Raw genomic sequence first — 15,195 nt, 5'->3', positions numbered from 1 at the left:
TACTGGTGGCCAGATTGTGTTCATTTTCATGGTTTCCTCCTGTTGAAATTGTCCACATGCATGTGGATTTCAGTGGCTTCTCCGTAAAGTCTGACATGCTGGTTGTAAGAGTGGTCCAGCATTTCTGTGTTCTCAAGTATTACTGTGTCCAGGTTGGTTCATCGAGTGCTCTGCTATGGCTGACTTCTCTGCTTGAGTTAGTCTGCCATGCCTTTCGTGTTTCTTGATTTGTGTTTGGTGGTCCCTATGGAGACTTGTCCCCAGCTACATGGTATACACTAGACTCCTGCAGAGGTGAGAGAGGGGAAACCCCTTGTCCTTTGCTGAAGGTAGCATTTGTTGGATTTTCTTAGTGGGCCTGTAGGTAGTTTGTAGGCTGTGTTTCTTCCTCAGCTTCCCTATGCGGTCAGTGGTTCCTTTGACGTATGTATGTTGAGAACACTTTTCCTCAGTTTTCCACCTCAGTTTACTATTATTATTATTATTATTGACAAACTATAACTCCAAAGCCTCGGCAGCAGCAGTCAAAGTGCGGTCAATTCTACAAGATAATGATGTGCCCTTGGGGCCCATTCAAAGCCCACAGCCTGTTTGGACTTCACCTCCCAGAATGCCCGGCCATTGGCGGAGGCAGCGGAGGCTTCTGGGAGTTGAAGTCCAAACCCCCTGAAGGCCTGGAGTCCTTGATTAGTAGGCGGTTTCCGAGGGGGCGTGGCGAGGGAAGGAGGGCGTGGCCTGCTCGGGTGGGGGGACTTCCGGGGATGAGGGCGTCCGTCCGCCGGTGTGTTGCTGGGCGCAGGGGCCACTCGAGGCAGGCCCCGCCGCCATTTTGGGAGGAGAGACGAGGAGGGTGACTCCAGGAAGAGCGAAGGAAGGAGGGGAGGAGGAGGCCGCCTCCTTGCTCTGAGTCTGAGCAGAAGAGACTGGGAAGCACCGCAGGCTCCATCCCGAGGAAAGGCCTCGCTTCCGGGGGACTACGATATTTCGTCAGCCACAGCCAGGTAGACCAGATCTAACCTTTCCCTGCTTCTCCTCCTCGAGAAAACACTCCGCAGCCGTCATGGATACGGATTCACCCCTCGTGCAGTTTGACACCGCTTTAACTGTCATTGGGATCATTTGTAGTTGCCTTCTCTGACAAAGAGCTCTACCAAACTTCACATCCCAGAATTCAATAGCATCGAGCCCTGGCAGAGGGAAGTGGTGTCACACCGCATCAGTGTGATTTGCACCTGTTGAGTATCCCTTCTTCGAAATGCTTGTGAGGACCAGGAAAAGTGTTTTGGGATTTAGGCCTTGTGTGATCTTGTATTTTGTGTTAAATGTGCTTTTGATTTGTATTGTATTATGTTGTGAGGAGCTTTGGGTCCCGTTAGTGAGAAAAGCGGGATGTAAATAAACAATGGGTTGCGGTGAATTTTCCCGGTTGTATGGCCATGTTCCAGAAGCATTCTCTCCTGACGTTTCGCCCACTTCTATGGCAGGCATCCTCAGAGGTTCTGAGGTCTGTTGGAAACTAGACGAGTGGGGTTTATATATCTGTGGAATCTCCAGGGTAGGAGAAAGAACTCTTGTCTGTTGGAGGCAGGTGTCAATGTTGCAGTTAGTCTTTAATGACCTTGGAGATTCAAAGTCTGGTTTCATCTTGCCTGAAGGAATCATTTGTTCAGAGGTGTTAGCAGGCTGATAGCCAGATTTGTTCATTTAATGGTTTCCTCCTTTCCGTTGAAATTGTTCACATGCTTGTGAATTTCAGTGACTTCTCTGTGTAGTCTGGCATGGTGACTGTTAGAATGGTCCAGCATTTCTGTGTTCATAGCATGAAAGGCACTGCAGACTTATCCAACCAGAGAAGTCAGCCATAACAAAACACTTGATGAACCAACCTGGACACAGCTGGACCACGCTAGCAACCACCATATCAGACTACACTGAGAAGCCATTGAAATCCACAAGCATGTGGACAATTTCCACAGAAAGGAGGAAACTATGAAAATGAACAAAATCTGGCTACCAGTATTAAAAAGCTCTAAAATCAGGACAGTAAATAAAGAACAACACTCAGAAAACAGGGGAATTCCAGACAATCAGGGCCAGCTAACACCTCCCAACAAAGGATTCCCTCAGGCAGGAAGCAACCAGGCTTTTAATCTGCAAGGCTAATCAAGGTAATCAATTGCGATATTCACATCTTCCTCAGACAGACAAGTTCTTTCTTTCAACCTGGACTTTCCACATATATATAAACACCTCTTTTCCTAGTTTCCAACAAACCTCACATCTCTGAGGATGTCTACCATAGATGTGGGTGAAACGTCAGGAGAGAATGCTTCTGGCACATGGCCAAACAGCCTGGAAAACTCACAGCAACCCAGTGATTCTGGCCATGAAAGTCTGACAACACATTAAATAAAGAATTGTTATTATTATTATTATTTTCTTCTTCAGATTTTTCAATATCTTGGGAGATGGCAATAAACACGGAATTCATTTAGGTACCAGTAGGCAGCTTCTGTAAGGTAATTTTATACACCATATTTTAAATCATTTTGTGCATGGAACATAGTTTCATTATTGTCCCTGGCTCAGCCACTCGTGTGGATAATTTTGGAGCATTTTGCATTTTTGGATAAAGGGATACTCAACTTGTGTCAACTAACAAGCACTCTTATTCCTGCTTCACCCAAAAATATGTGTTGAATGCCATAGGGAGTATCTTTTAGGTTGCTAAAAATGCCGTAGGAAGCTCCCTCAATTTATGTGATCCTGTGTGGTTGTGTTCATGTTTCCGTATCCTAGAAACAAAATCCTACCTTTGTGTTCTCAAATCATACCGTTCTTTCAAATGTGAGGAGTTTGCCACCAATTTCCTTTCTGTAGAAGTGAAACTTTTTTTATTTCAGTGTGAAAGAATGTGACAAAAATATATGCTGTGACAAGTGCTTGGTATTTCATATTAACCAAGAATACAACAATCCCTTGTGGTGGCGCAGTGTGTTAAAGCGCTGAGCTGCTGAACTTGCAGACCGAAAGGTCCCAGGTTCAAATCCTGGGAGCAGAATGAGTGCCCGCTGTTAGCCCCACCTCCTGCCAACCTAGCAGTTCGAAAACATGCAAATGTGAGTAGATAAATAGGTACCGCTCCTGCGGGAAGGTAACGGCGCTCCACGCAGTCATGCCGGCCACATGACCTTGGAGGTGTCTATAGCCGGCTCTTCGGCTTAGAAATGGAGATGAGCACCAACCCCCAGAGTCGGTCACGACTGGACTTAATGTCAGGGGAAAACCTTTACCTTTTACCTACAACAACCATTACTTTACAAATCCCTACTTGCTGAATTTGTATCTATGGGGATTCGCTTTTGCTCAGTTTATTTCAAAATTCTGGCGAACTCTCCATAGAAATATCTGGAATGCCATGAATACAAATTGAAGTAAATACATTTGGTATCTAAAGTTGTGACATGACCAAGGTGCTCACTTTTAAGGTAGCCCTTGTTTTGCTTTCATTGGGAAGTGGCATATTTTCTATTCTAGCAGACTTCAAGGAACTGACTATAAGCGTTTTTATGTTGTGCTGTTTTATTTATTTTTATCAAATGTGTTTTTAATTCATTTGTTTCAAATAGTACACTGTATTCATGTTTAACAATGACCTTTTTATGTTTATGCTTATGTATGTAGAGTGCATGCATTTTATTTTGTTTTAAATTTTGTAAGCTGCTTTGAGTCCTAGTTCAAGGGGTTAAGGTAGGCATGGGCAAACTTCGGCCCTCCAGGTGTTTTGGACTCCTACCGGCTGTTAGGAATTGTGGGGGTTGAAGTCCAAAACACCTGGAGGGTCGAAGTTTGCCCATATCTAGGGTGAGACACAAATGAAATAATCCAAAGTTACCTTCTTAAAATGGAATTGCTGTTGAACATCTTGCTGTCATTTCCCTCTTCATCAGCTTCCACCATCTCAGCCCATTTTGTAAATGTAACATCAGCACACATCTTTATAACGGTCAGGGTAAGCACCAGTCTTATTCTTGGTCTATGTAGTGCCTCTATTAAACCCCCAATTTGTAACAACTGACAATATTTCCAGTCATTTTAAATGATGCTGTAAAAAGTTGTCACAGTTAGAATAGACAACACCAGTCAGTAGATAGATCAAGACCCTGACTTTGTACAAGGTATATAGACTATCCAGTTGCTTCTTTTGATAAAGCTGATTGAATATGGACATAGCAGTCTTAGGAAAAAGTGGCCTTCCGTCACCTTTTACAATTTGGCTTTCAACCTGATTGTGGAATCTGCTTTACCATCTCTGACAGAGTGATATTTATATGCAACAGATAGGTGAAACAATATTTTACCCTATTTTTAGTATTTCTTATTCTGGACCAAGATTTCTAATTATATCATCTAGTACTTTTTATAGGAATATCACATGCTACTGTGTTGGGAAAGCTCAGCTGATTGGGAGATGTCATGAGAGGTTTCACAGATCAGTTGTGTCATACTCCATTGACATATTCTTGTGCCTCTTTTGGTTGGCCTACTACAAATAGTGCTACAGTACAGATTTTGAGAGGATTTTTTTCCTAAGTATTGACGTGGCTACTGTTGTTTATTTTGAAGAAATTACTGTTAAAAATTGAACAAAACAATAAATACGATAAACATTTGTTTGAACTGCAACTGTCCTGTGCTGTTCAGGGTTTCTGGAACTTTCAGTCAATCAGATATGGAAGGCTCTGTCCTTGCCGTCCCTGCTTTAGAAGTACAGTACTTAGATTTGTTAAATTGTACAACAGGGAACACTAATAGTAGTACTAACCTATAGTGACAGACTGGGAAAGGGTTGTTCAGGAACACAAGGAGTTCTAGTTTCCAACATCTATTCACTGCTACCAGTATTCTGCATTTTTCTTTTCTTGCTGCTAATTGGATTAAAGGCCTGTTGGTAACTATGGCATCCCGTGATGAGAATACTAACTGTGAAGATGATGTAAGGTAAAAAGTACTCTGCAGTGTAAGAAGCATTAGAAAACAGAATTGCTGTTATCAAAATAGTTTATAATTAATCCATTTGTGATATGCACAAAGAAATGGAAATGAATTAAAATAATGTTATTTTGTACTTTTAAAAACATACTTGTGCATTTCAGGACTTAAATCTTTATGAGCCAAGTGATTTATTTACCATGCTACATTAATTTGCTGAAAATATAGTTATAGAGCTAATAGACATGAGGCATTTAAAACAAAACTCAGTGGACAGTTTAAATTAATACAGGTTGAGCATCCTTTATGTAGAATTTGAAACACTGAAATTCCCACATTTCATCATACAATAGTCACAATTGCATAATAGTCTAATCCCCTTTTTGGGGTGCCAAAAATTGTATTTTTGTTTTCCTCACATAATAGTTGCACCTGCAGTTGATTGGTAAGACTACAATGCAGGAGCCAACAGACAGTTCCCTTGGCCAAGGCAGTCCTCCCTTGCTCTGAAGGGAGAAGCAGGTGGATGTCAGGTGAGCCTTCAACCACCTGTGCACCTGTCAGCAAAAGCTGCAGGACCTTCCTCTGCTGGCGGCAGCTGAGGGAAGCTTGGCAGCTCTCTCTAGCAATCTTTCACCCACCCGGGCACCTTCTGGAGGGAGCTACGAACCCTCTTTTGACTGCCCCGAGACAAGGGAACTTGTGTAACTACAGGGCTTCCCTTGGCTGCCTGCTGAGAGAAGTTCCGTAGCTGCAACCCCCCCCCCCCCCCCAAATAAAAAAGGGCAAACTGTGACTATTATGTGATGAAATACGGTACTTCATCTATATGGCTGGCTGAAACAGTGACATTTTTGCTTTTTGGTGGTTCATTGTACACAAACTTTGTTTCTTGCACAAAGTTATTAAATATATTGGGTACCGGTTATGTGTTTATATATATATATATATATATATATATATATATATATATATATATATGATTCTCGTTTCAAGATATGCAAATACAGTAGAGTCTCACTTATCCAAAACTCGCTTATCCAACGTTCTGGATTATCCAATGTATTTTTGTAGTCAATGTTTTCAATACATCGTGATATTTTGGCGCTAAATTCGTAAATACAGTAATTACTACATAGTATTACTGCGTATTGAACTACTTTTTCTGTCAAATTTGTTGTATAACATGATGTTTTGGTGCTTAATTTGTAAAATCATAACCTAATTTGATGTTTAATAGGCTTTTCCTTAATCCTTCCTTATTATCCAACATATCCGCTTATCCAACGTTCTGCTGGCCCGTTTATGTTGGATACGTGAGACTCTACTGTACTGTCTTCCAAAAAGCAAAGAAATAAAGGAGTTCTATTCCATTATCCGGACGGAGACCACAAGGGGGCATTAGGGTATTAAAAGGGGGGGGGGGGTTATTAAAGCAGGAAAACCATTTCCCCCGTTTTCACTGGTTATTCCCCCTCCCACTTCCCATTTCATAAATGAGGTTTGTTTCCACAATGGCAACATGAGTGGAGGGAATAACAGGAAAACACAGAGAAATGGTTTTACTCTTTCAAATCCCCTTCCTCTAAAATGGACTATCCGTCTCTTTCTAGCACCCCCTTGTGGCCTCCGCCCAGATAATGGGACAATACCCAAATGAATTATGAATTAATTGGTAGATAAATCTAAAACATTTCTGGTCCACTCATTTTGGATAAAGAATGCTCAATCTGTACTCTGTTAAAAAGATTTTTTAAATAGCTATATGAATATACTATAGTAAATGTCCACCTAGTACTACCATTTTATGTTCTGTATTTTGTAATGTAAGTGTTGTGTTCAATCGCTAACATAGATTGATAGCTGTGAACTACAGTAGTAGTTTAGAAATTTGGCCTGTGATGAGAGACAACTACGACACAGTTTGCTAAAGTGTATTCCTTTGATAAACATTATGTAAGTAAATTACAACATTTATGGGGTAAGACTCAATTTAGAAGGTTGCATAGCAACTTCTATATGTCTAGTGCCAATTTAAGTTTTTTCAAAAATGTCCTTAAATGGCCTGATGCCGAAACTTAGCCAATCGTTTTGAATGCGATTTTCCGGTTTCTTGGCAGAGAGTTGGAGTGGATGGCTCATGAGGTCTCTTCCAACTCTGATTTATGATTCTAAAATCAAAAGATAGCAAATCAAATTATTTAAGTTGTAGCTAAAAATAGAGCAATTGTTATTTTAAAAGGGATCTTTGGATGATGGACTCTGCTTTCATTAGGTTTATCTATCCTTGTATCCATACAGCTCTGACTACAGTTACCTGGACAGAATGACAGATCTGGTGGCTATCTGGGAAGTAGCTTTAAGTGATGGGGTTCACAAAATTGAATTTGAACACGGAACTACTTCAGGAAAACGTGTCATATATGTGGATGGAAAGGTAGGATTTGTACATTAATGTACACAGTTCCTTGGACAATAAGCAATGGGTATTTTTAAATAGCTGAAACGTTGTTGCTTAGCAATGTAACCCATAAGAGAGAAATCCTAATCGGGATGATGTCTGAATAGTATTGGATGTACAACTAAATCCACAGCCCTTCTAAATGTTTACAATTTTAATGAGCAGTTTTTATTTCACACCCTTCCCAGTGAATTTTCTTTTCCTCCTACTTGGGAGAGGGAATTAACTACCGCAGTTCTAGAACTGGTAGAGTTAAGAGCCTTTACAGGCAAATATACAGAAAGAGAAGTGAATAAGATCCCATGAATCCATGTTCTTCGTAACGTGCCTTCAACATTCTGCTGCATAAACAGCATAGCTAGCAAGATTCTGTTGTCAAAACATTCTTATTCAGAGTGGTCTTTGTATTTCTGTGTCTGATACTTTACATTGTTCACTTAAAGGTTAGTTGTCTTGAGTAGGTGTATATTTTAAGATTTTTAATTTTTTTAATATTAAAAATAAAAAGACAGAATTGTCCACTTTTTCAGGGCTGACTCAAAATATCTATATAATTGTGCTTTTTGTTATGTTCAGGAAGTAATGAGAAAAGAATGGATGTTCAAACTGGTGGGAAAAGAGACATTTACTGTTGGAGCATCCAAAACAAAAGCTACCATCAACATTGATGCCGTCAGTGGCTTTGCATATGAATATACATTGGAAATTGATGGGAAAAGCCTAAAAAAGTACATGGAGAACAGGTCAAAGACAACAAACACTTGGTTATTACACCTGGATGGCACAGACTTTAGAGTTGTGTTAGGTATGTTGTTTTAATGTACTGTTGCTTGTATTTTTATTTTAGCTGGTCTGTGATATTCTTTTCATGTGTTGTTTGTTGTGACCTCTTCTTTGTAGAAAACATACAGTATTTTGTGAAAGTAGAAGAATCGAGTTCTGTAAAATAGTTAATAAATTATAATCTTGGAAAAGGTTTTCCACTCTTAGAGAGAGCCTCTTTTTCACAATGGGACATCCTAAATTATATCCTATTGTACATTGTCAAAATTCACTAGCATGGTTGAATCAGCAGTGTAGTTCCATCGTCGTAAATTAGAAATTGTAATCTCTGATGCAGGTTCTCAACTGTTATTTCCCTTGCACTTAATACCAGTTTTTACATATCTAGGCCATTTCAAGTTTGAAGAAGGCACTTTTTAATGTTTTGAGTGGTACCATTTCACTCTCAGAGTATTTATTTATTTCTCGAGTCAGAAGCGAGCCAAGAGTATAAGTTGTAATGGATTGGCAAACATAGAGATTTCTTAAGAAAAACCTTGACAGTAATACTAAATGTCTTTTGCCCAGTAGCTGGCCACTTGGAGTGCTTCTGGTGTTGCTGTTAGAAGGCCCTCCATTGTGCATAAGCAGGACTCAGAATGCATTGCAGCTGGTGGTCTGTGGTTTTCTCTTCTCCACAGTCCCATGTTGCAGACTCCACTTTGTAGCCCCATTTCTTAAAGTTGACTCTGCATCTCGTGGTGCCAGAGTGCAGTCCATTCAGCACCTTCCAAGTTGCCCAGTCTTCTCTGTGCCCAGGAGGGAGTCTCTCGTCTGGTGTCAGCCACTGATTAAGGTTCCGGGTTTTAGCCTGCCACTTGTGGACTCTCACTTGTTCCTGCAAGGATTTCTGTAGATCTTAGAAAGCTATTTCTTGATTTAAGGCATTGGTGTACTGGCTGATACCCGAACAGGGGCTGGGCCAGAGATGTCAATGCCTTGATCCTTTCATTGTTGGCTGCTACTTCCAGGCGAATGTCAGGTGGTGCGATGCCCGCTAAGCGATATAATTTCTCCAGTGGTGTAGGACGTAGACATCCTGTGATAATGTGGCATGTCTCATTAAGAGCCACATCCACAGTTTTAACATAGTGAGATGTATTCCACACTGGGCATGCATATTCAGCAGCAGAGTAGCAAAGCGCAAGGGCAGATGTCTTCACTGTGTCAGGTTGGGCTCTAGAAATAACATCGTATGAAAGCTGACTGGCACAACCTGGGGATCACAACTCTCAGAGTGATAGCCACTCAGTCTGCTGATTTGGCTATTTGAGAGAACAGGTGAACCTACAGCAAAACTTGGTGCTTTGAAATACAAACACCCCTACTTTTCTCCAAGACACTCAATTTCCTCTCTTCTCCTTGCTTATTTTGTGTATTTAGCCCCACACTGAATAGCTATTTGTTAGGCATGTATGTGCTCATTCTACATTGAAATGACTGGGTTTATGTGATGATCACACACCTAAGCATGACCAGAAGTTACCTCAACTGTCTCTGAGAGCATGCTGTATGGAGCCATAAAAGATATTTGTTTTATAATTGCTGTTCACCTAATTTTTGAATCCCACCTCTGTTAGAAAACTGATGTAAAAATAGGTGTAGCAATATCATACAAACAATATATTAAATAAAAATGATTATGTTTGCAGATCTTTTATTTTAGGTAACTATAAACTGTCTGGTTTTACCATCTCACAGCATCTCTCAGCACATAGACCTTCACACCTGTCATTATGTCATCCAAATTGTGATCATTTTCTATTCTTACTCTCCTCCATTCATCCTAATCACTCTGTCAGTCACTAGCCATGACATTTATCTTAACTGTCAAACAAAATCTTCATACATTGCTACTCAGCACAGTAACATAGAGCAATATAAAAATATAACTTCAGTATCACCTGTTTTCTCCCACCACTCCCTTATGTCTTTTCTCTTTTTTAAAAAAAGTCCGCAAACATCAAGGCTCCCTGAGCCTTTTCTATATTTTTCTTGTATATAGATTGTGCTCTTTTGGAGCATAACACTTGGAGAGGTGAGTTCATTTTTTGAGTTCTTGAGAAGTTCAAGGAGACATCTTTCTGTTCAGGTCTTGATTTCTTCATAGTCTGCTTTTATATATTACATGAAAAATATTGCTGAATGATGTATGTCCTAGCCCACAAACTACATTTTTGACATGTGTTGGAAATAAAAAAACCTAAGACTAGAAATTTGAAATAATGAAGCAAATATGAATGACAAATATGTAATGAAATGTTCCTCTTGCAAAGTGGAATTGGTCTTCTAGCAAAAGAACCATGTTCTGAGCACATATGTGTTCAGGCATGATTAAATACAATAGAAAACATTTGTGTAATATTTTATGTGACTGTTCTTTTGTGGTATCTTTTTTAGAGAAAGACACAATGGATGTTTGGTGCAATGGTAAAAAAATGGAAACAGCGGTATGTATTAAAGAAAAATATTAATTTTAAAGAGAGAAAAACAGCAAAGAGTGATTAATCTCTGGGTTCCTGTGATGGTCCACAAAACATTTTAAGAGGTCCATAAAACATTTTAAAGCCTGTATGTTTTATAGGATGTTGTCATTCTAAATCTAGAAATCAAATTTTCTCCATCATACAAATTTTTCTCACAACTTGCTTTGATGTTTTTATTTTGTATTCTGTGACAGTATTCTGTGACTGTGCGGAGTAGAGAATAAGCAGAAAGGGGTTAAACTCTTGTAAAAGACTTTCAAAACACTTTAATTGGCCGATATGAAAAACAAATATTCTTTCAAAACGACTAAAAAATGGATAAATAAATTGTGAAAAATTTGTATGTAGTAGAGCACTTTCTTTAAATTCAGCACTCAAAAATAAATTTAAAATAGCAACACTGTTGACACTATTTTTTTCACTGTGGTTCTGTGAATGTTTATTGAATAGTTTCATCATTTGTGTAGAATTAAGGCAGTTGTTTTTTGTTTGTTTGTTTGTTTTTCCTCCCCCACTCCTTTTCCCCTTGTTTGTGCCACCTTTGCCTGGACCAACTTATCTAATTCTTTTATCTCCAAAATTTCATTGTTTCTGTTGCAGGTTTGTTCCCCTGTCCTTCAGTAAACACAAATTCTATAAACTTCCCCAATATTTTCCAAAAGTCTGTTGGTTTCCATATTCCTTTTATAACTTTGATGTCACAAGTCAGTTTGTCATTAATCGCTATATTCCAAACTTCTCTATGCCATTCTTCTAATTGGATTTCACTTTTATCTTTCCATTTTTAGCTGCTCTCAATCTTGCTGCCGTTAATAAATTGGAAATTAGTTCCTTCACTTCTTGTGAGGATTTAACCTTGTAATGTGGTGATAATAATGCTGTTTCTGGTGTGCTCTATTTTTATTATCTCTTTTATTTCCTTAAATACTAATTCCCAAAAATTTTGTATACATTTACAAGACCACCACAAATGGGTATATGAGCCCATTTCTTGACATACTCTCCAGCATTGATTTGAGTATTTCAAATCATCTATCTGATTTAACCTAATTGATGTTAAATACCATCTCCATATTATTTTATAATTTTCTTTAATTCTTACAGACATATTTTTAAAGTACGCATATTCCATATTTTTTCATGTTTTCCACACACACAAAAAAAGAATTAAGGCAGTTAAAACATGAAGACATTTAGATCTTCTAAAACTACCAATTAAAAGTGAGCAAATACAATAACATGTTATTATTGAGTCTGGTAATATGGAAGCAGTCTGATCTATTAGTAAATAAAAATTGCCAGATGCAGTAATCACTTAAGAAGCCAGGCTAGATGTATTCTGGAAGAAATCAGAGATTCTGTAGCAGTGGTTCTCAACCTGTGGGTCCCCAGATGTTTTAGCCTTCAACTCCCAGAAATTCTAACAGCTGGTAAACTAGCTGGGATTTCTGGGAGTTGTAGGCCAAAACACCTGGGGACCCACAGGTTAAAAACCACTGTTCTATAGCATTTCATAGTGAAAGGTATAGTTTTTAATTGTTTTATTTTTTGCATTAGGGTGAATTTGTCGAAGATGGAACGGAAACACATTTCAGTATTGGAAAGCACAGCTGTTGCATTAAAGCTATCAGTAGCGGGAAGAGAAGGGAAGGAATTCTTCATATGCTGATTGTTGATGACGGAGAAATCCCAGAAGCTTTGGAATAGCCTTCAATCGTTCTGACCATTTCAGATGCAAAGATCAGGGATTTTCAATTACTATGGTAATTGATAACTTTTAATATGTACTTCTTGGTACGGTTTAGTTTGTGTTGTTCTTATTTTCTAGTTACTGTATATGAACTTTATTGGAAGACAAGATGAGAATGTAAAGCAATGTACAGTCCCATGCATTCCTAGTTATTTTTTAAATTATATATAAGATATGTCTATAGTTATATATTAATATTGCAACACTAAAATGGGATCTTTGATTAATGTATAAATTGTTTACATGGAAAATTTTATTAAAATAAATTTCAGAATAAATCAGTGAACTGTTCTGATTATTTTCAAGTACTCTTTAAAAGGAACCTTTCTGCATTGTGATGATCCATTTTACTGATTAATCTGCAGCTGCACATAGGAGGATGAATCATATTTTAGATCCTCAGAATTCCATGTCTGCCCTTTAGGAAGATAAAAATAAATAGGCTGAAAATATGTATTTTTAATCAATATTTCCAGTGGATGGAGAGTTCTGTGGTGTCTACAGAGTATTGTATGTGCACACTTGACACAAATAGGATGAAACAGCAAAATCTTCTTGAGTCCAATTTTTGTGGTTTTAAGCAGATTTAATTCTTTGTTTGTAACAAGTGCTGAAACGCAATTTAATTTAGATGCACCCTCAGAATGTTAGTATTGTAACTTCACTACCGGTAGTTGATTTTTAAGCTATTTTTGTTATACATAAACGTCAGAGGGAAATACATAGAGGTCAAGGAACAAACAAATCTAGAAAAGTACATTCCTTCTTGATAATCAAATTAAGTTCTTCATTTTTAATGAAAAGTTTCTTTAAATCGTTTTATGATTCTATGCTCTTAGCTTAAATAGTCTGCTCTTTTATTATATCCACTTTGAGTGTTGTTCCCCTCCAGAGTGTGCTATAAATAATATATATACTTGAGGGAAGGTATATCTAATTACAAGCAATGAAAGTGAATGTAATTTCCTGATATTGTTAGAGATCATATGATATCTAAACCAGAAGACTTTATAAAATGATTTGTTAAAAAATGTTGGGCTCTCTTTTACATAAAATAAGATTGTGCTAAAACAAAGCTATAATTTATTATTTATTTCATATCAAAAGCATTGCGTAAATCAGTATAAAACTAATAAAAATAGGAGCACAAGTGGCTAAGTATCATTTGACCAAAAACGGGCAACAGCGACCGCATTGTCTTTAGCCTCAAACTATTCTTCCTCTGTACATGTGGCAGGACATTGCGGACAAGCATACAGATGCAGAGTTGTCTGTTCTGCTCCAAGGTTGCACAAGGTGGAGGATTCTTTTAGGTAGTGCCTTTTTGCCACATTGCCTTTTGACCTGCCCACCCCACTTCTGAGTCTGTTCAGGGACTTCCAAGTTGTCAATTCTTGGTCTGCCCCTGGAAGCAGAGCCTCGTGGGGGGCCATCCAGTTGGGATTGCCTGGTTTAGCTGCTGGGGGAATGCCAAAAGGAGGGGTGGTTCTCATGAAACTTCCTTTATTTGAGTCTACTGGGAGGAGGCTGATAACCATGCAGTGGATGGCTTTCAGTGTTCAACCTTATTTCGCTCACAGCAGCAACTTCCCATCCCACATTTGGGGGGGGGGGGGGAGGAGCAATGCCAGCTAGTTTCTAGAGTTTATCAACAGGTGTAAGTTTGAGGCATTGTGTAATTACTCTGCACGTTTCATTCAATGCTATGTTCACGTGCTTCACATGAGCAGACTTGTGTCAAACAGGGCAGGCATACTCAGCAGTTGAGTAAGACAAGGCCAGAGCTGATGTTCTTATTAATTTTGGGTCTACATCACATGCGCCACCAGTAAGTTTCCACAGGATGTTATTGCATGCAGCTACTTTGGCTTGATGTTCATGCAGTGTTTCCTATATATTAGTGTTCGGTCTAAGGTGACACCATGGGGCTGCCTTTGAAGCATACCCAGAAACTTCAGCTAGTCCAAAGAGCAGCAGTCAGGTTGCTAACGGGCTGGCTACAGGGAGCGAACAACCCCCCTGTTGCAGCTATTCCACTGGCTGCCAGTCTATTTCTGGGCACAATTCAAAGAGCTGGTTATGACCTTTAAAGCCCTAGACAGTTCAGGTCCAGGCTATTTGGCCAACTACATCCCTTGCATGAAGCTGTCTGGTCCCTGAGATCTTAAGGAGAGGCCCTTCTCTCGGTCCCATCTCAGTCTCAAGCTCAGTTTGTGGGAACGAGAGAGCGGGCCTTCCTTCTCAGTGACTGCCCCTCAATTCTGAAACTCCCCTTTTCCCAGGGAAGCTAGAATGGCCCCCTCCCTGCTGACCTTTCAGCGGCAGGCTAAAATCTTTTTATTCAGGCAGGCTTTTCAAGTTGATGATTTTTAAGATCAAACCAGGGGGTACTGTGGTTTTTAACTTTGAATTTGTTTTAATGGTTTTTAACTGGGAAATTTTAAATACTGTTTATATTTTATCCTGTTTTAATGTTTTTATATTTGTATATTTTAAATGGTTATGCTGATGGTTTTATGTTTAAGCCGCTTTGAGTCTCCTTTGGAGAAGATAAAGTGGGGTATTAATAATTAATTAATTAATGCTTTATGAGGCAACATAATAGTATTGCTGGCTCAAAATATTCTGGCATAATCACTACTGTATCTTACCTTAAAATATACACATTACCCTAATAATATTTG

General features: G+C 38.9%; 1 protein-coding gene across 4 annotated transcripts; it reads left to right on the top strand.

Annotated features, from left to right (window-relative positions):
* The first annotated feature begins 735 nt into the window (after window positions 1–735).
* Window positions 736–12,792, top strand: faim (Fas apoptotic inhibitory molecule). Of its 4 annotated transcripts, XM_062974722.1 has the most exons (7): window positions 736–1,001; window positions 2,449–2,519; window positions 4,944–5,001; window positions 7,294–7,429; window positions 8,030–8,258; window positions 10,676–10,725; window positions 12,319–12,792. In XM_062974722.1, the coding sequence occupies exons 3-7, from the start codon at window positions 4,958–4,960 to the stop codon at window positions 12,466–12,468; spliced, it is 609 nt and encodes a 202-aa protein (XP_062830792.1). In that variant the 5' UTR covers window positions 736–1,001; window positions 2,449–2,519; window positions 4,944–4,957; the 3' UTR covers window positions 12,469–12,792. The 4 variants fall into 4 exon arrangements, with proteins under 4 accessions (XP_062830792.1, XP_062830843.1, XP_008107475.1 ...); XM_062974773.1 differs by lacking the exon at window positions 2,449–2,519; XM_008109268.3 differs by lacking the exon at window positions 4,944–5,001.
* Window positions 12,793–15,195: the final 2,403 nt, after the last annotated feature.

Source organism: Anolis carolinensis, chromosome 1 (genome assembly GCF_035594765.1).
Source record: "Anolis carolinensis isolate JA03-04 chromosome 1, rAnoCar3.1.pri, whole genome shotgun sequence".
Lineage (NCBI taxonomy): Eukaryota > Metazoa > Chordata > Lepidosauria > Squamata > Dactyloidae > Anolis > Anolis carolinensis.
Note: the sequence above shows the minus strand (reverse complement) of the source record. Positions and strands in the feature narration are given on the sequence as shown.